The sequence below is a fragment of the Leishmania major genome, chromosome 8, assembly GCF_000002725.2.
Source record: "Leishmania major strain Friedlin complete genome, chromosome 8".
NCBI lineage: Eukaryota > Euglenozoa > Kinetoplastea > Trypanosomatida > Trypanosomatidae > Leishmania > Leishmania major.
In genome coordinates, this window is record NC_007249.2 from 555,001 (window position 1) to 574,960 (window position 19,960).

The 19,960-nt window shown below is 63.6% G+C and overlaps 6 protein-coding genes across 6 annotated transcripts; all 6 read left to right on the top strand.

Moving 5' to 3' along the window:
* Nucleotides 1-3,255: 3,255 nt before the first annotated feature.
* LMJF_08_1240 (conserved hypothetical protein) lies at nt 3,256-4,776 on the top strand (the record flags this gene model as incomplete). Its single annotated transcript, XM_001681105.1, has 1 exon — nt 3,256-4,776. The coding sequence occupies one exon, from the start codon at nt 3,256-3,258 to the stop codon at nt 4,774-4,776; it is 1,521 nt and encodes a 506-aa protein (XP_001681157.1).
* Nucleotides 4,777-6,200: 1,424 nt separating this feature from the next.
* Nucleotides 6,201-7,640, top strand: LMJF_08_1250 (conserved hypothetical protein; the record flags this gene model as incomplete). Its single annotated transcript, XM_001681106.1, has 1 exon — nt 6,201-7,640. The coding sequence occupies one exon, from the start codon at nt 6,201-6,203 to the stop codon at nt 7,638-7,640; it is 1,440 nt and encodes a 479-aa protein (XP_001681158.1).
* Nucleotides 7,641-8,912: 1,272 nt separating this feature from the next.
* On the top strand, nt 8,913-9,212 carry LMJF_08_1260 (conserved hypothetical protein; the record flags this gene model as incomplete). The annotated part of the gene is made up of 1 exon (XM_001681107.1): nt 8,913-9,212. One exon carries the CDS (start codon nt 8,913-8,915, stop codon nt 9,210-9,212), a length of 300 nt encoding a protein of 99 aa, XP_001681159.1.
* Nucleotides 9,213-10,619: 1,407 nt separating this feature from the next.
* Nucleotides 10,620-11,927, top strand: LMJF_08_1265 (conserved hypothetical protein; the record flags this gene model as incomplete). Its single annotated transcript, XM_003721732.1, has 1 exon — nt 10,620-11,927. The coding sequence occupies one exon, from the start codon at nt 10,620-10,622 to the stop codon at nt 11,925-11,927; it is 1,308 nt and encodes a 435-aa protein (XP_003721780.1).
* Nucleotides 11,928-12,333: 406 nt separating this feature from the next.
* Nucleotides 12,334-13,194, top strand: LMJF_08_1270 (hypothetical protein; the record flags this gene model as incomplete). The annotated part of the gene is made up of 1 exon (XM_001681108.1): nt 12,334-13,194. The coding sequence occupies one exon, from the start codon at nt 12,334-12,336 to the stop codon at nt 13,192-13,194; it is 861 nt and encodes a 286-aa protein (XP_001681160.1).
* Nucleotides 13,195-16,499: 3,305 nt separating this feature from the next.
* LMJF_08_1280 (putative protein kinase) lies at nt 16,500-19,058 on the top strand (the record flags this gene model as incomplete). Its single annotated transcript, XM_001681109.1, has 1 exon — nt 16,500-19,058. One exon carries the CDS (start codon nt 16,500-16,502, stop codon nt 19,056-19,058), a length of 2,559 nt encoding a protein of 852 aa, XP_001681161.1.
* Between the last annotated feature and the right edge of the window lie 902 nt (nt 19,059-19,960).

A 19,960-nucleotide genomic window follows, 5' to 3' on the forward strand; every position in this document is an offset into this window, starting at 1 on the left:
CCGTGGACGTGGCCACTTCCACCGCGACAGCACACGCCATGCTTGTGGTGCTCTACGTTTCCGCATCTCTCGCTCTACCTTGCACGCACCCAACAACACGGGCATCAAAGTCATCGCTGCTTGCCCCAGTACACGTCCCCCTCTATCTCATGCCTACCTGCGGCCCGGTAGTCCATGACCCCCTGTTTCTCTCATTGCCCCTCAGCTCACCATGAGGCACACCGAGGTCAAGCAGGCCGTGCGCGAGGCCGAGACGCTCGTCGCAGAGAGCCACTTCAGCCTCCGACCCTTCTCCAACTGGAGCCCAGGGGACTGGAAGGCGAAGGGGTGCGAGCGCGACTAGATCCGCGAGAACATGCTGGGCTGGGCCATCATCGACTTTGGCTGCAGCCCCTTCCGCGAGTGCAGCCCCGCACTCACCGCCGTCCGCAATGGCGCCTGGCTCCTTGTGAGGGGAGGGGGGCAGCGCTGCTCTCGCCATCTTCACTGGAGAAAGAGGGAGGACCTTATCCACTGCGGCGGCTGCGTGCCGGTCAAGAGGCTGTTCCAGAGTCTCTCAGGGGCACGAGGCGATGGGCACCAAGGAGCTGCGCGTGCACTGCGTGGGCATCGAGAGGGTGTGCCCTGCGGACCACGTGCTCAGGCTGAGGCCGGCTGAGGGCATCGCGGTGACGCAGGGCCTCTGCCGCTAGCTGCGCGCCAAGGCCACCATGGGCGCGCTACTTGGTGGTGAAGTGAGCCGGCGCAACGACAACAACCCCGACCGCCGCTTCGCCGCCAAGGTGGGCGGCTTCCCGACGATTGTGAAGGACGAGAAGTCCAAGCGCCTGCTGTGCAACGAGTGCCCGTCTGTGTCCAAGGATCCCCGAGGTCTAGTCGACAGCGCTCTGGCGAGGGGCGCGTGTACGTGGCCCCATCACTTTCTTGTACCTGCGGTGCTGAGAAGGCGAATAGACACAACACCCGAAGACAGCAGCAGCAGCACTAGTGGCCGCGTATGCGGCAGTAGCGGCACACCGAGACGTAACCAGGGACGCACACACCTTCACGAGGGGTCGGAGGTCACCTGCGTGCAAGCAAGCGGGCAGGGAGGGAGGAGGAGGAGTAGGGGTGCCGAACGTGCCACAGAACAGGAAAGATGGGTGATCGACGCATGCCTACGAAGGAGGGGAAAGCAAACACAAGCGAAGACGGTGTTGGTGTTGCCATTCGTGTATCCGCTGCTGCCGCTGCTCCTCATCCTGCTTTTGTCGGCACTGCTGCCCGTCCCTTTGCTGTTTTCCACCTTCTCCCCCTCTGACTGCCGCGTCACTTCGCTGCCTTGCGTCTGTTTCCCCGTTTGCTCTCTCTGGTGTGTGTGGGCGTGCGATTTACACTCACCTCTGCTTCTGGGTTGGAGGGACGGGCTTCACGTAGCTGGGCGGGGTGTTGGGTTCCGCGTGTGTGCGTGTGTCTGTGTTCACACGCCACCCGCTCTCCCGTACATCTCTGCCCCTCCGCACGCCCCGATGCTCCCCCGTAAAGCGCAACATACAGTCAAGGCAGAAAGCAAAGTACGCGTGTCTGCTGTCAAGGCTGCAACGCGGTGGCAACGACACCCCTCGCCGTTTTCGTCGGCGTTCACTGCTGCCTTCACCCCAGAAACACCACAACGGGTGGGGCGAGGGCTCTAGCTTGTGTCTCTGTGTCTCTCTTGCGTGTTCGTCGTGATACTCAACATGACGACAACACTGACGCTGATCACCTTCACAGACCAGGTGCGCACACATACAGGAGGGGAAAAAGGTATTTGGCACGCTCGAAGCAGCGCATCATCCGCGTGTGTCCCGGTGTACTCTCGCCCTTTCCTACGGTATTGGGTGAGCACACACTGCAAGATCAGAAGGGCGAGAGACAGGCATGCAGCAGGATGTATTCATTGATTCCGGGACTTACAGTCTGCTGAAAAAGCACAGCTGCGTTCTACGCGTGCACTGACAATACCGCCCTCTTCGTCATTGCTTCCCTCCTGCTCCCTCCTCCCCCCTCTATCCCTCTTCTCATCTCGCTCACGCCCAAGCGTCGCGCAGTTTGAGGGCGCCCTGGTGACCGGGGCACACATCGGCGCGATAGCGCGCGGTCCAGTACCCACGCTCTGTGTGTGTGTGTGGAGCCGCCAGGCAGCCCCCCATCCCCTGCCGAATGCCGAACCGCTTGTGGTGGTGACAGGGCCACGCACCTACGGCGTGCGGAGGTGAGCGCGGTTTACTGCCACTGATGCCGGCGGCGGGGTTCTGGATGGCGCTGCCTCGGAGCGGCCTGCGGCTGTGAAGGCGCCTGTGCCCACCCATATGGTGAGCAGGGTGTCCACGTGGCCCGCGCGTATCCGACCTGGCCCTCACACGGCGCACGTGTGTGTGTGTGGGGGGGGGCCGAGCCCCCCTAGAGGGGATGCACCGGGCGATGGGGCGTGTGGCCGGCCGGTGGGCAGAGCGGCGTCGGGCTCGTGCACCCTGGCGGAGAGTGGCCGCGCTGAAGAAAGAGCTCGCACGTACGCCTCTTCCGCTGCGCTCCCTGGCGTTCTCTCTGTGCCCCATTTCCCTCGACCCTTTCCCATCTGCTCTCACGGACTCTCTCCCACGGCATGCACACGAACACGCCCGCAGGCATACGCGGGCTCACGCAGCTGCTCACTTGTTTGGTTGGCCCGCCTGCCGCTCCTCCTCGTGCACACCTCCCCCTTTTAGCCCCTCTCTCTCTCACTCGCTGTAGACGTCTGCTCACGTGCTTTCTCTCCACCCATCTGCCGTGTGCATGTGTGCCCGCGTCTGCGTCCCTACACGCGTACGTCCGTCCGCACGTGCACCGCCACTTCCACAGGCGCACTGCTGCAGCGGCGTGCTCAGCTCGAGTGCTAGCGACGATTCTTTCTCCTTTAGTTGTTGTCTCTCTCACACAAACTCACGCAGACGGTGTGTGTGTGTGCGTGTGGCCGCGCATCGAGCAACGGGTACGCGTAGACGGCGAGGGTTCAGTTGTTTGGTTAGACAACGTGCAGTGGCACCAATGCCGCGGCCGAAGAAGGGCGGCAGGCGAGGGATGGTCGTGAAGAATATATGGGACATCGCCGACTTACAGGCGGCGGCCCTGCGAAGCAGCAGCAGCGGCGGGGCTCGTGAGCGTCCGTCCACCGCCACCACCGCCACCACGGCGGCGACCTATCGCCGCCCACGGCCAGTGCGGCATGTCGACCCCGCCGTGCTGAAGCGCGCCTTCATGCTGCAGAACTTCCAGTTCATCCTTCGCGCCGAGCTGCTAACGATCACGTCCGCGCAGGGGCTGCCGCAGGGCCAGCGCCGGCTGATGGAGTGCATCCAGCTCAGCGACAGCCTCGTGCCGTGGGAGGTGGTGCACTCGGTCGTCATGCGGGCCACTCCTGAGGAGTTCCAGTGCCCCATCTGCATGGAAATGCCGACAGCGCCGCGCATCACGGAGTGCGGCCACGTCTACTGCCTCCCGTGCATCCTCCAGTACATGAGCCGGCAGAAGGTGGCCGGCGCGCAGCGCAAGTGCCCGATGTGCCACGACCTTCTCACGCCCTACACGCTGCGCCCCTGTGTGCTGCAGCCGGTGCAGCCGCGGAGGGTCGGCGCGCAGGCCCGCTTTGACCTCTTCAAGCGGCACCGCAACTCGTGCGTGCTGCGCCGCTCCGACGACCCCTTTCTGGCGGCACCGCCGCCGCCGTCCTCGGCGAAGGCCGTGGCGATCCAGCTCCCAGCCTACATGGAGCCGATGTCGTGCCAGAGTCGGTACGTGATGACAACCCCGCAGTACGAGGCAGGGCAGCGCTACGCCGACTGCGCCAGTATTTCGGAGCGGGTGCGCGAGCTGGGGCAGCTGGCGCAGCCGCTGAGCGAGTCCGACGCGGAGGTGGAGCGATTCTTGTTAGAGGCGCTGAACGAGGTGACCAAGGAGCCGAAGGGGCTGCCGCCGTCGATGCTGCGCAACTCGCCGCCCATGGCCCCGCGCCCCGTCACGACTCCGGAGGGCGAGGGCGACTACCTCGAGCTGTACGCCGACGGAGAAGGGCAGCCGTACTACCTGCACATGTTGACGGTGAAGATGCTCAAGCACGATGCGAAGCTGCGCAGCGCCGCACTGCCCGACACGGTCACCGCCGTGATTGAGGAGGTTGTCACGATGGAGCAGACGGAGGAGACGCGCCGCATCTACAAGGTGTTCTCGCACGTCCCACTGCACGGCATGATCAAGCTGTGCGTCGTCAACGTGGATCATCTCGTCCTGCCGGAGACCCGCGCCGCTTTTGCCGCCGCGCTGCAGAGGATGGCGAGCGACAGGGCGCAGCGCCGACACCGCGACGACCGCGCCGCCAGCGAGGATGCGTCGTGGAAGCAGTACTTGATGAGGTACAGCAACCGTAGCGGTGACTGCTTGGGCTTCTCGCCGGACACGGCGCCGTCGGACTTCTCCATTGATACGGAGAGCCTGCCGTACCTGAAGCTCCCCTCGACGGGTTCCGCGGGCAGCGACCACGGGCTGCCGCCCAACACGCTCGACACGCGCCAGCGTGCCACCAAGCGACAGGATATGCAGTCGCTGCTCGTCGACTCGGCCGTGGAGCCTCTGTCACGCGGCGATACAGCAACGGCGAAGACCTCCAGCACCATGGCGGCCGGCTGCTGGGCTCAGGGGAGTGCGGCCAAGCTCTTTGCCAAGGCGGAGCGGAAGGAGGCGACGACATCGACGTGGGGCGGACACGTGTTCAGTCCCAAGTAGTCCTCGTCCCTCAGGTGGGAGGGTGACGACCCTCGCTGCCGGCTTCTCTGTGCGTCTCTCCGTGTGCACTTGCGCGCATCACTGCCGCACCCAGCCGTACGCACGCGCACACACGCGCGTAGGCGCATGCGAATGCGTGTAATGAGATGAAGGTGACTCGTGCCGCATGAGGTGCAGCGCCCGCTGCTGTGTGAGGGCCTGTGTGGAGAGTGGAGCAGGGCGGGAGTGGAGCTAGTGGGAGACGGTTCGGTGGCACAACGGCGTTTCTGTCGTCAGCGATGCTGCGCTCCTTTCATACCCCTGCCCCGCTCTTCGTACGTGTGCTCTGTGTGCCAACGGCGCCTTGCGGTATCTGTCTGTCTGTCTGCGCGCGCACACGCAGAGATGCAAGCACCGCGGTGCACCAGCCCTCTGCCCCCCTGCGAGTTGTCCCACATCGACCTGTCGCTGTCCTTCTCTGTTCTGCACCTCTTGCTTCCCTTTCTTTCCCGTTTTCGAACCCGGGCTGACGCCCGCCCCGCACTGTGTGATGGGTGGTGCACGTGCGCGTGCGCGCGTGCTGGTGGAGTCGATTCGCATTTCAAGCAACGCAAGTCAAGAGAGGATGACGCAGCACTCACCGCGCTTGGCTGCCCCTGTGTGTGTGTCTCTGTCTGCATCAGTGAGATGCTCACTGGTGCTCGCTCTCGCTCTGTCTCACCGCCAGGATGTGCGCACGCTGCTGAGTGTGCGAGCCCCTTCGTGCCCCGCCTTTCCACTCGACTGCGGCTGTCGCTCTCACGTGTAGGCACTGCTCTTGGGAAGAGCGTATGTGTGCTTGTGTACGTGAGGACACCGACGTGGTGGCGCGAGTCACTTGACCCTCTCTGTGCAGAGGCCCCCCTCTCCCTCGCGTGCGAAGGCGCACGTATGGGGGTGCGCTGCTGCGTCTGTGCCGTTTCCTCCCTCCCCCTTCATCTTCCCCACCCTCTCCGTCCCTCCATCTCTGTGCTGCTCTGCGAGGGACCCGCTGCGCTGCTCCAGGCCGTAGCAGTGCCGCGGCGCACCCCCTCCCCTCCCCACATACACATGCGCGCATACCCCCACAGGCGCCGCGGCGTACACCCCTGGAAGAGAACCGCACGCCCACACGTAGAGGAGACACACCCACGCGTGTTGTGCGTCACCCCACTGACCGACTTACCGACCTGTGTGTGCTGCGGCTGCTTCGTCTTCTCGCTGCATGGCCTGCGCAGCTCACTGGCGGCTGCACCGCGCCACCACCGCTGCCGCTCCCCGTCTTTTTGCCGCGTCTTGCCGTTGCGGCGCTGGGCCGCATGTGGAGAGAAGAGGAGAACATCTTTGCCCGCGCGGGCCTCGCGCGGCTCGACACGCAGTACAGCAGCACGGGCGCCTGCCCGACGGCGCCGCCTGCGCGCACGTTGATGCCGCCGCGGTGGTTTCACGTCCCCGGGAGCGGCGCGCGGGACGCGCAGAGGCCGCCGGAGGGCCTCGTCACGTCCACCCATCTGTCGTCCTCGCTGCTGCTGCAGCGGAGCTCGTTGCTAGACCACGGCGGTACTGCGGACGCTTCTGCACATGAGCTGGGGTGTGGCGGCCGAGACGCTGACGGGAGCTGCTGGGGCATCGTTGGGCCCTCCCCTGCGACGCAGCCGCAGCAGCCTTTCGCCCCGCGCGGTGGCGCGGGCACATGCGACACTCGCTCGCTGGGGAGCCTCCTCCGCCACCCCGACCTGCGTCCCACGCGCGACACGAGCGCAGACGACACGTCGTCAACAGAGGTGAGTCGCCTGCTTCGTCATTACCGCGACGAGAACGCGCGGCTGCGCGAGCAGCTCAAGGCGAAAGAGCTGCACGAGGCGCACATCATGGCGAGGCTCGAGGAGACAAGTCACAGGTGCGCACACCTGCAGCTGGCATGGCAGCGCGCCAGCGGTGACACACCGAGCTTGCTGTTGGAGAGCGCAGGTGAGAAGCCGGGTGCTGTGCAGAGTGTGGGCAGCCACGGTGGGGAGGCTGAGGAGACGGTGCAGTCGCGCCTCGCGCAGAAGGAGGCTGAGGTGCGCGAGCTGCAGGGACGCGTGGAGGCGTACCGGGAGGCGTTGCAGCGCTCTCGCGCCCACGCGGCGCTCTCGGCGGAGGAGTGGCGGGCAGCTCCTGCACCCGCCACCTGCACCGCAGGCAACAGCACCGCTGTCAGCGTCTCGCCCACATCGCTCCACGTGCTCCTCTTGCAGTCCCTCAACACCGCCGACTACCTCGTGAAGGTGTTCAACGCGCTGCAACACTGCCACTGCACGCGGCACGGGGATGCCCACGGGAGCGCCAGTGACTGCTGTCGCCGCAGCCTCCACGACTGCAAGGTGCGCTGCCTCCAGGCAGCCGTGAAGGGCGCACCCATCAGTTCCGAGCTGCTGGAGCTGGAGGGCGGACCGGAGAACGACACGGCCGCCGCAAACATGGAAACGGCTGTCGCGGTTCGAGAGGAGCTGCTTTACTGCGAGGCCGTGGCCGTGCGCCTCGCGGCCTCCCTGCTGAGCCGCGAGAAGTCTGCCGACGATGACGCTGCTCCGCCTGCCACCACCAAAGCCGCCGCCGCCGCACCACCAGAGAAAGCAGCGTCACTGCCTCCCCTCTCCGCACTTGGCTCACTGACTGCGCTTGGGGTCGCCGAGCCCGTCGCTGTAGCGAAGGCGGCGGCAGCTGAAACCCACGACGACGGCGACGATGAGGACGCGGGGGAGGGCGAGAGGAGCACGGAGGAGAACGGGCACGCCACGGTGTCGTACGTGGCTGCCGCGCGAGAGCCTCGACGCCGCCCTTCGCGATGCCGTCCCGATGTTGGCGACTGCGAGGTGCAGTAGTCCAGCGACAGGAACGGCTCTGGCGACAGCGGTGGCGGGTGGTGGGGGGGGGGCTGCTTGCACGTTTGTGCGCGCGTCGCGCACTACTGTCGAACGCCCCACTCATGTCTGCCGCCCCCGTCACACATCCCCCTCTTCCCCAGATAGAGCACCGCACGGGATGCGTGCCGAGCGGACACATCGTAGGGGCGCCCGTTTGCGAGTTCATGCAACGCGAACAGGCGACTCCTCATAGAGAAGCGTCCGCACTGCAGAATGAGCCGCCTCACGCACGCGCTCTCTTTTCTCTTTCCCGTCGCTGTGCGCGTACACATACATGTGCGCGTGTGTGTCTCACGCAATCCCCCCCCCTGGGTTTCCGTCCTCGTGTGCTCTCGATCTCTCCTCCTCTATGCACCCCTCGCACATGGCGCGTATCGCTTGCCACCGTTGTCCTTGCTTTCAGGAGCACCACAGAGGGGCGGGCAGGGGGGGGGCTAAAAAATGAAGGAAGAGGGTGTTGCCCCTTCCACCATCCGAAAACTGTGACAGCTTCCCCGCTCGCGATCCCGCCGCACACCGATTCGCGTACAGAGACGTTACACCGCAAGGGGGCGTTCGCAAGCTGGAGGCAGCCTTGCCAGTGCGACAGGCGGCGGCAGGTGAGGGAGGCGAGTGAGAAGGCGGGATGGCGAACAAGGAAGGTAGCGGGAGGGACTGAGGCAGTGGTATGATAGGGGTGTGCATGTGCGTGTATTGTATCCTCTGCGAAATGCTCCGCCTTCTCTCCTCCCCCGACTGCCCTCCGTTTCCGCAGTGCTGTGTGCTGGTGCGTTCTGCTGACGTCCTCACGTGTTGCGGGACTGCGGCGGCACCGACTGCCATAAAGGTGGACGACATGCGTATGAGTGTATGCATGTGTTCGCGTGGCGCGGTGCCAAGCCTCTCGCCTTTAACTTATCACCACATGTGATGCACAGGTGGTGGGCTTGTCTCTCACTCTCCGTGTCGGCGCATGCTGCTCCGCGTTGCCGCCCCCTCGCTCCTCTCCATCATCTCCTTACCTCCTGTCATCGGACTCTCTCCCCTTGATATCACGCCGACACCCACCCACACGCGCAATCGTTTGCTGCTCCCGTGCTCAGTCTCGCCGGTGTAGCGAAGGACCCTCTTTCCCCCTCACACACTACGAGTCGGCCACTTACGCAGTGCCCTGGCCTTGCGTAGTGTTTCCGTGTGCGCGCGTGTGTGCCCCTGCACGTTGCCTATTCGACTGCCCCCTTTTCGTCCATCATGTCTCAGCAGCTCTCCTTCCACGACGTGTCGAACGACGCGATTCAGCACATGCAGGCCAGCGAGGCGCTGCAGAAGCACCTCGAGAATGCCCAGCTGGCGCACCGCGTGTGTGTCGCAAAGGCGCTGAAGGCGAATGAGCCGCCGGTGGAGAAGTGCGCACTGACCTGGGGCGAGGTGGTGATGCGCTACAATCAGTGGTCCGAGTACCGCCCTGCTTTCCACGATAGCGACGCGCAGAAAAGGTACTCGAAGTACTGGACCAAGAAGCGCCAGGCCGCCGATGACAGCCACCCGTAACGTAAGCTGATCTGCGTATGTGCGTATGTGTATGTGTGTGTGTGTGGGGGGGGGGATGCTGAGGGACCACGCGTAGGAGAGAGTGCGAGGAGTCATATCGGCATCTTCTGCGGATAACTGGGAGATGGTGGTGGGGCTTGCACTGCCCCACTGGCGCGGAGGATGCTGGTGTGTGTGTGTGTGTACTGTACACCTTGTCACTCCGTGCATGTTTGCACCTCTGCGTGTGTGCGCGTGCTGCAGTGGCCCCTCTCCCCTCCATCGCGTGCGCATCGCTCTGTGGCACGCTCCTTCGGCATTCATCATCTGCATGTGTGCCTGTCTTTTAGGAATCGGACGTTTGGTTATGGGGGCGCTGTCTCTTCTCCTTTCGTCTTCTCGGCTTTCCACAGTGCCTGCACGCACGCGCATACGTGAGTCACACATGTTTATGTCTCTGTCTGTCCGCGTGCGTGTGTGCTGGTGTGCGCGAGTGGAGGGGGGTGATGGGCAGCGCGAGAGAAGGCGGAGGAGAGGTGGAGGGAAGCGACTCCGTTAGGTATAGGGAGGTGATTGTTGCACAGCGTGTCCCCCCACCTGCCGCGCAGACACACAATGCCTGTGTGTGTGTGTGAGGCGCGTTGCTTGAGTGTGTTGGCCGCTCTCTGTGCATTGGTGTGAGCGTGCGTGTGTGTCGGGTTTCTTGGTGACAGCGTCTCTCTACACCCCACCCTTTCCCTTGTTAGTGAAGACAACGTAAAGTAAAACCGCAGCGGAAAAGGCAAAGCCGCGCCGCTCAGCAGTCCCGCACTCCACCGCGCAGGTGTACCGTCCGCACCCCTGCCTGTCCCTACGCCTTGTAGGGTAGCCCGTGCCCAGCGCGCACGAGTGCCTCGCCCCTCCCCTTCTTCTTTCCCACGCATACGCGCGCACGCCCAGACACACACACACACACACACACATGCCGGGGGTGCGTGATGTGTGAAAGCCTGGGGCGTTGCCCTTGCGTGGGACTCACCTTAGAGTGTGTGTGAGGGGTGGGAGAAGTGGTCGCCCCTTCTCTCTGCCTGCGCATGCTCGCACACGTGCGCTGCACGTGTCTGTGTGTGCGTCAATGTCCTTCGCTTGGGGCCACCCCAACGCTCTCCCCCGCGGCTCTCTCTCTCTCCCCGCGTGTGCCGATCTGCTTTTGCACAGACAGTGACGGGCGCGCAAAGGACGCGACCATCCATGCCCCCCCTCCTCCTCCCCTTCCTCTCCCCTCATCTCTCCCCTCCGCGTCGTCACGGACAGCTCTCCGCCTTTGCGGATCACGCGAGAGGAGCGAGACAGAGCAGCAGCACTGCACAGCGGCTGCGGGAGACTTTCCTTCCCCTCTCTTTATGTCGGCGCCGCTGCCACTGGCGTGTGTGTGCATGCACATGCGATATGCCTCTCCCTCTTACGTCTTTGGCAAGAGCCAGTGCCTCCCCTTGTGCGGTGGCAGGCAGCACCACCACCGGCACCGCTGTCGCCGCGGGTAGCAGCAGCGGCGCCGACTGCTACGTCATTGTATGGGTCGAGGGCCGAGAACGGCCGGTGTACGCGTGCACGGCACCTCTTCCCTCCAGTGGGCCCTCTGCGTCGTTGCCCTCGGCCGCTTCTGCCGGCGCCGCTGCCGTTCCAGCGGTGAACGTGGTGACGCTGCGGCGCTTCTTTGCCGCCCTCGTCCTTCTCTCGTCCCCGCCGCCGACGGCGAGGGCTCGGGCAGGCGGGCACTGTGAAGCGCTGTCTTGCGCCGCCTCCTTTACTCAAGAGACCGCCCCCGTGCTGCGCGCAACCCTTCCGCTGGGCTTGGTGGGCGCCTTCGGCGCGTCGCCGCCGTACTACTACGTCGCTGTGTTAGCCCCAAGCACTGCTGCCGTAGTGGGCAACCAGCTGCTGGCCTGGCTGGCCTCCAGTGTGCTGGCAGCGCTCCATCCCGACTCGTGGGCAACGGCTGTGTCGCCGACTGGGCAGGCGCGCGGCACGGCGCTTCTATCGCTCGCCGCTGATGCACCAGACTTGTGCTCGCAACTTGCTCTGTACGGTGCTGCCGAGGTCGGTAGAGCGCGCGCCGGCGCCGCCGCGATGGAGGACTACGGCGTTCGAGAGGTGTTGGCGGACAGCGCTGGACAATCCTCCCTAGCTGCGGTGCTCCAGGAGTTCGAGCCGTGCCGTGACTCACCCGTGGCTGTTGCGATCAGCACCCTCCTCGGAAGATGCTGGGTGCCCTTCGCCGTCTCGCCCGCCACAACCGCAGCCTCCCTGCACATCTCGCTCGCCGGCTACTTCACCCTTCCGCTCCCGTCCTGTCTCCGTGCAAGCAGCTCTGCCGCTTCACCTCTGGTGCCAACCCTCTACGCGTGCTCGGCCGGCTGCTGGGAGGCGCTGCGTCTCCTCGCCTCCTTCTGCAGCCGTCGCACACCGGATCTCCAGCAAACCAGCAGCGTGGACGCCGCGCCTCTGGCAGTTCTCCCCCTCTGTGGCAGCAGCAGCTGCAGCAGCGGCGGTGCGGTGGCCCTGATTGCAGCGAGCGTCGGATACGTGCACCCAGACACGGCCCTGTACCAGGCGGTGCTTGTCCACGGCGAGCGTCCCTCCCGCGGCGGCGCTGTCAACTGCGCTGCTCCGTATGTTCACTACTTGACCACCAGCGAGGTCGCTGCCTGCGGAACTCCCTGGCATCCCGACGCACTACGCAGCGTGTGGGCATGACGCGCTTCCTGTGGCGTATGTGCTCGTGCGTGCGTGTCTGCGCATACTTCGCATCGAATGCTCTTGCATACCTGCATGCGTGCATGTGCGCGCGATGGGCGATGCCCCGCGCACGTCTTCCTCTCCCTCTCTTGTGGGGTGTGCGCCACCCGCTTGCTCCCCGTATCCCCGCGCATCCGTCTGCGGATGCCTCCTTGCCTTGTCTCGCTCTCTCTCCCGCCCTCCGCGTCTCACCTGGCTGCCCTCCCTCCTTCCCCATCTCCCCTGCTTCCCCCGCTCTACCTGACAGACAGACATGCGCACACGAATACACGCGCATATCGCGATCTACGCTACCCCCGCCCTCTTACACTCTCTCACTCGCTCTCCCTTTTCCCCTAATACCCCCACTCCCTGACCAGCCACCATGACGAAGCTGACTGTTGTGTGCCGCGCCGTGTCGAGTGCGCTGGAAAAGCAGACGTGCGAGCTGACGTGCATCGAACGCCAGACGATCTCGCTCGAGACCATGCGGAAGCAGCACAAGACGTACGTGCAGGTGTTCAAGGAGATGATCGAGGACGGCTATGACATCGAGCTTATCGAGCTGCCGGCGCTGAGCGAGCTGCCCGACTCGATGTTTGTGGAGGACGTGTCAATGATATACAACACGTGCGCCGTCATCACGCGCCCCGGTGCGCCGTCGCGCCGCCCGGAGGTAGACCCGATTTTGGACACGGTGACGACTCTGCGCCAGGAGAACTACCGCATCCGCGAGCCGGGCACCGTTGACGGCGGCGACGTGCTGTACGTTGCGAACTCGAAGTACGTGTTTGTGGGCAAGTCGACGCGCTCGAACGACTCAGGGTACGAGCAGATGAAGGAGTACCTTGGCAAGCACGGGCTGGAGTGCGTGCGGTGCGTTGTGAAACAATGCCTGCACCTGAAGTGTGCGGTGACCTTTCTGTCAGAGAATACGCTGCTGCTGAACCCCGAGTGGGTCGACCTGGAGATCTTTACCTCACGCGGGTTCAAAGTGGTGGAGGTCGATTCTGATGAGCCGGCCGGCGCGAACGTGCTGAGCTTCTCCGCGGAGAAGAATGGTAAGCCATTGCGCACGATAGTAACGGCTGCTGAGTTCCCCAGGACTGCGTTGCGCATCGAGGCGTTTGCGGCAGAGGAGACGGCGCAGGGCCGCCCAACGCGCCAGGTGGTGCTGGAGGCGGACGAGATCGCGAAGGCGGAGGGTTCGCTGACGTGCTGCTCGCTTCTGAGCTACAGTGCGTAGGCGCCTGATCCGCGCGAGCACGTGCCCGGTGCCCCTCCCCCCCCCCCTTGTGTCCTCACTGCAGCGCGCCGGGGGAGGACGTTGTCCCGTTTCTTTCTCTCCCCTCCTCTCCCAGTCGCCATTTGTGTGCATCCTGTGTGCTGCGCCTGTGCGTCCACACACGTCGTGCGCTTTCACGAAAGTGACACGTTGCCTACGTGGCGTCGTCTGACGTGCACAGCGTAAAAGCATTTGCTGTGTGCCATGCGACCTTGCCCGTCTCTCTCCACACACACGCGCACCCCCGCGCTTGCTGAAGTGTGTGGAGAGCGAGAGGCACAGAAGAGGCGCGCGTCGGACTGTCTCCCCCCGAGTCGCTGCCCTCTCCGCCCCTCTCCTGTTTTCCTGTTTTGCTCTTTTTTCTTATTCTCCGTGCTAGCGTCACTGTGTCTATGCGTGTGTGGCGGCGGCGGAGGTGAATCGCGAGACAGAGAGTTTTCATATCTACATTGGAAAAGCACTCGGGGATGCTCTGTTTCCGCTCCTCCGTGCTCCGCTCCTCTCTTCCTCCCCTCCCCCCTCGCACACGCGTACGCAGATGTACACGCACAAGCGCGCACACCTGTCTCGGTTTTCACTGTACCGTCTATGTGTGTGTGTGTGTGTGTGTGTGTGGTGCTCTCTATTGCTTCTTTCGCCGTTCTCCTCCTCGTTTCATGCCTTTTTATTTGAGGACTCGGCTGCTTCGTGCTTATACCTCCCTTCGTTCACGCAACACACACCGACCCTCCCCCTCTGACTTCTGCCCTCCTCTCCCCCTCTCCCCACCTTCACACGTGCACATGGACGGCATTGCGCTCAGTGCATTTCTTTTTCCGGCCTTCTCGTGCCTGCAGTTTGAGGGCGCCCTGGTGACGGGGGCACACATCGGCGCGATAGCGCGCGGTCCAGTACCCACGCTCTGTGTGTGTGTGTGGAGCCGCCAGGCAGCCCCCCATCCCCTGCCGAATGCCGAACTGCTTGTGGCGGTGACAGGGCCACGCACCTACGGCGTGGGGAGGTGAGCGCGGTTTACTGCCACTGATGCCGGCGGCGGGGTTCTGGATGGCGCTGCCTCGGAGCGGCCTGCGGCTGTGAATGCGCCTGTGCCCACCCATATGGTGAGCAGGGTGTCCACGTGGCCTGCGCGTATCCGACCTGGCCCTCACACGGCGCACGTGTGTGTGTGTGTGGGGGGGGCCGAGCCCCCCTAGAGGGGATGCACCGGGCGATGGGGCGTGTGGCCGGCCGGTGGGCAGAGCGGCGTCGGGCTCGTGCACCCTGGCGGAGAGTGGCCGCGCGGAAAATAGAAACGCTTGTCAATGCCGACTGTTGATTGGCCGTGTGTGCAGCGTCCTGTGTGTGGCCGTGTCAGAGGAGTGGCAGCGGTGCGTGTGGGTGTGGGTGGGCGTATGAATTCGTGCGGCTAAAGTCTTTATTTCGACACGTGGTGAAAGTGATACAGATTTACCCCCTGCCTTCTCCTCCTCTGTTATCATGAGAGCGAGTGAGTGCAGCACAGAGGGAAAGGGGAACCAGAGAGCGAGGGGCGCAGCGACCTTAGCGCGGGGCGAAGGCTACAGAGCTGTGCCAACGCAAGAGGAGGGGGTGGGGTGGGGAGGGCGCATACAACGTTCTCCCCGCTCTTCCTCTGCTTTCTTTCTACACGCGTTCTCCTCAAAAGCACACCAAGCGCGGAGCCCGCGAATGGAAGGCCGATTGCGGTGGGCGTGCGCCACCCTCGTTTACCTTCGCACGCAAGCACGCGTGCACACACACGACGCCGACGCATGAAGGGGAGGGGAGGGGGGGGGCGTACGTAGCGCAGCTGTTTCACCCACTGGCCCATTACTCACCCGGGGAAGGTGTAAAAGCGGTCGTCCGCTGCATCCTCTCCCCTTGTGTGTTTCTTATTTTTTTCGATGCGCGAATACCATCTCTTGGGTGTCACCTCGTCTCTTCCTCTGCCCCCCTCCCTTGCATATCACAAACCCCTGCGCACATTCGCCACATGCAGAGTTTCGACCCGTCTCCTGTCCCCCCAATACGTACTGACACGCGCACCCTCACACACCTACTTGTTCCTCTCGGACGCTTCGCTTTCTCCTCTAATACGGCTGGGCATTTGTGCTACTGCCTTTTTGTTTTCTCTGTAGTGAAGAGGCAGCCGGCGTGTGTGTGTGTGTGCCTGCCTGCGGGTGTTGCCACGTGCAGCGTCTACAAGCGTGTGAGATGCAGCCCCCCTCGCCTCTTGCGCAGTACCACCACATCGCCGAATATTTATTTCTCTTTTGTGCAGGTGCGAGACTCACCCTCGCGTGCGCCTACGCACTTGCAACCACCCATCCACACACGCAAACAGGCGCACAGGTCGGTGGTGTGGTGCATCCGCCCCCCGTTGGTCGGGGCCTCTACTTACGGAGCGAGACATAGCGGAGAGGGCCGCTTAACGTGCGCTTTTGTGTCGTCTTCTCCTCTCTGCGTGCCTGTGTCTCTGAGCGTGTGCCCACACCACGCCCTCCCTTCCATCTCCCTCCTCCCCCTTCCCCTCATCCGTTCATATTTCTTCATCTTTACTGCATACTGTGTGTGTGTGTGTGGCTTCTCTCTTTTCTTTTTTCTTTTTCTGTCCCCACACCGCCGTACTCATCTGCTCTTGTTCCTCGTCTCTCTCCCTCGCTGCTCTCGCTTCCCCCCCCCCCCCCCATATTTTGTGTCTCGCACTTCTTCGCTTGGGCTGCATGTACATGCACACATAGACATATCTATCTGTATCTATATGCGTACACCTCTCTCTATACCTATACATACATATACATGCATGCATCTATATGTTCATACATGCAAGCACCTGTATGTATGACTCCTTTTTCTGTTCGCTGCTCGCATGTGCTCTTCGCTGTCCCTCCCTCCCTCCCTCCCCGCGTTTCTCTCTGTGTTTCGGCCCGATACGTTTACGTTTGACGCCTCTGCTGATCTCTCTCTACTTTTCCGCAGTATCCTCCCTCTCTCTCTCTCTCTCGCCCTCACGCGTCAACTGCGTTGCGCGGGTGCGTCTATCTGCACGTGGGCCAGCCCCCTCCCTCACCCACACACGGACGCCGAGGCAGCGGGAGAGCGAAAAGTGAAGCGTCCCCGCCGCGTGCCCACCCCTTAAAGGCTTGACTGCAAAGGAAGGAGAGCGCACCGGCACACGCACACAAGTACACATCAGCGCCGCTCTGTATCCCCCGATTTTGCTCCTTTTCGTTTCTGTCGGTCATCAGCGTCTCCACTTTTTGGTCGGCATGCGAGACGCGGCAGCAACGGAACGCGAGCGGCTGCCGAGTCCGGCGGACGGCGACGTGGACAGCCTGTACGAGGATGGCACTGAGGCGGAGACGGCGAAGCAGAGGAGCACCGTCAGCACCACAACGTTGCTTCTGGCCCTTCCGTGGCTCGGCTGCACGCTGTTCCTGGTCGCCGTTCTCCTCTACGTGAACGTCCACGCCTTCTCCATTGGGAACAGATTGGTGTCGATGCCGGACGGCGTCGTTGCAGACGTCTCTGTGCAACACCGCGACATGGCCCGCTACACTGTCCTGTTCGTGAGCCTTGCCCTCCTGGCGGTGCACTTGGCCATTTCCTTCTGTCTCTTCCGCCGTGCCTATCACGTCTTGTGGGACGTGCAGATGTCCCTCGTGGAGCTGTCCTTCATGGTGGACGTGATCCGGACGCACCAGCACAGTACCTTCTTCTTTGTGGACTGTGTGGAGCGTGCGCAGCGCGTACGGGAATCGATGCGGTACTGGGTGAAGGAGTTTTCCGGCTTCAAGGAGATCTGCGCTGCGGAGATGGCCGTGAACCAAGTGACACTGCGGCTGATGACCCGCCCCAGGGAGAGTGCACAGCGACTGGAGTCGCCCGGCGACACACAGTTGCCGTGCACCGGCTCGGGGACGTCCTCGCCGGTGCAGCTGGCTCGCAGTGGCCGTTTGCCGCCCGACACCGCCGCGGCAGCCTTCCGGCTTCCTCAGGATGCGGCATGGTCGCCACATGCGCAATCGGTGCGCACGGACAGCGCCCATGCCGATCCTGGCCCCGGCCGCCAGCTGGCCGGCCACCACAGCGGCTCTCGCCACTCCCTGTCGTTTACCACGGAGATCGGCGTCGCGCAGGTGCCTTTCGAGGTAACGCTCAAGCGGCGCCACGTGGCGCTTCTTCTCCTCAGCTTTCTCACCTATCGGGAGCTCGTGCGTGCGGAGGCGGAGGAGGCACGGCAGATCTCCCGCGACTTCATCGCCGCCGTCAACATGTGCGCTCAGAGGTACAAGGCGTGCATCGTCGAGCTGTACAGTGACCGCGCCATCCTGTCATGGAACGCCTTCTTCGAGTCTGCCGGCAACTACGCCCAGACATGCGCACAGTGCGGGGAGTGCTTCCATGATAGGTTTGTGCGCAGATTCCCCCCTGAGAGCGGCGCGTACTTCAGCACTGCCGGCTACACGGGTCACATTGTGTGCGGCACCACGACGGAGAAGTCGCTCCTGCTTCATGGTCAGCCCGTCTCGATGCTGCGCGGGCTCCCGACGCTGCTCGAGATGCGGTACTGCGCATATGTGTGGCTAGGCACCCCACCACCGGCGTGCACGAGTTCGCCGCTGTCGTGGACGCGGATTGGTGCCGTGCAGGCCGGAGCTAACTTTTCTGTTGATCTGCATGCCATGCGGCGCACATCGGCGGAGCCGCTGCCGGCCGCCATGGTGTGGCACATGCCCCAGTGGACGATATTCGGTGACGAGCGCGCCGTGCGCGCAGAGGTGCTGACAAATGCCGGCGCCGCGCGGCTGCAGCAGGGCGGGGGGGACACCGCGCCGGTGACGCCCACGAGCACCGCCGCTGCCACCGGCGTCGCTAATGCCCTCCCGAGTTCTCCATTCCTTTCGTCCTCGCTGTCCCTCCGCGGTGTTGGCACGCCGTACGAGACGTTCTACGATCGAAGCCACAATCGCTACCAGCTGTCCAACACAGTGCTTGGGGAGTCCAAGTCGTGTGTCGTGCGCCTCGCCATCTCGGAGACCGGCAACTTTGTGGCCGTGAAAGAGATCAAGATAGAACGCGGAGACGTCAAGCCCATTCGCCGGCGCCGCTATCAGCGCGAGAATCGGATTATCGTGACACGAGGCGAGAAGCCGCAGTGGATGAATGAGGTGGAGATTATGGAGCGGCATCGGCACACGTGTATCGTTGCCTACATCTCTTTTGTGGAGGCGGAGGAAAAGCTGCGTATTGTCATGGAGTACGTCGGCGGCGGCAACTTGCTGAAATTTGCCTCCTCGTCGCGCGGCGCGGAGGGGGAGGGGCCGCCAATGGCGGTGCTGCTGCGCAACGTTGTCGAGGGGCTGAAGTTCCTGCATCAGAAGGGCATCGTGCACGGCGACATCAAGCCGCAGAATGTGCTAGTGCCAGACTCCGGGCCGTGCAAGATCGCCGACTTTGGCATCTCTCGCAGGGCCACCACTACAGTGACCAGCGCGATCGAAGGGACGCCGTTCTACATGTCGCCCGAGGCGACGCGCGGGGAGGTCACAGCGGCGTGCGATATCTGGAGCTTTGGCATCATGATGGCGCAGGTGCTCACGGGCCGCTTGCCCTACGACGCATCCGTGCGCGACTACTACTTGGTCAGCCAGTTCATGTGCAACAAGGACGTGAAGCGAGAGTTGCACACGCCGCTGAAGAAACCCGCCCTCGATGTCTTCCTCGCGTGCACGCAGTACGACCCAGCGAAGCGCAAAACAGCCAAGGACTTACTGAAGATGCCGTACTTCATCGCCCACGCTGCGACCAGCACCGACGATGCGTAGTGCGAGGAGGAAATCGGGCAACGTACCTGCCCCTGCTCCCGATCCTTGTACTCCTCGCCATTCTATATGTCCGTGCGTCTGCGTGTGTGACGTGGGTGGAAGCGTGTGTGCAAGGGGATACCCCTCTCCGCTGTGTCTCTTCTTGCGTCTTCCACCCCTTCGCACGCAAGCCGGACATCGGCGTTAGAAGAAGGGGTGGTGGGATGGGCGGAAAGGTGCCGTGGTGCTGTCGTCGCCATCGGAGGAAGAGGAAGGGGGATCGTAGCGGGTGGTGAACGTGACGCCGCACCGCCTCTCTCCTCCCTTCCTCCCCCTCCCTCCCTTCCTCGCACGCAGCTTGTCCTGGGTGCGGCGACACCACTGCGATGGCGAATTCGCGCCGGCTGCCGGGGCTTCGGGTGCGCCCATCCCCCACGCCGACAGTCGCTGCATCTGACACTGCTGTCCACAACCGACGACTTTAGCACCTGTGCGCCATGGTGCGTCTTTGCTAGACTCTCCGCGGAGCGCACTCGAACCCGCGCGTGTGTGTGTGCGTGTGTATGCCCCCCCCCCCCCCTTTCTCTCCCTTCATCCCTCCCCTCCCCCCCTCTCTGTGTGACGGCACGAAGAGAAGATGCCGAGTGCAGATGCCTTGTTTTGCGCCTTCCTGTTGTTTCACATTCGCGTGGCTTCGCCGCACCCCCGCCGGACCTGCACGGCCGCGCGGGTCTGCCGCAGTGCGCACGCCCACTGCCTGTGCTGCTGTCTGTGCCCCACGCGTCGTCGCCACCTCCCTGCTTGCGAGGTTGCGCTTCCGCGCGGCTGCAGGGGAGACACGCGCGCACCGCGGCACGGAGCGGGTACTCGAGCAACAGCACGAGCGTGCGAAGGGAGCAAGCTGCACACACGCACACCCACAC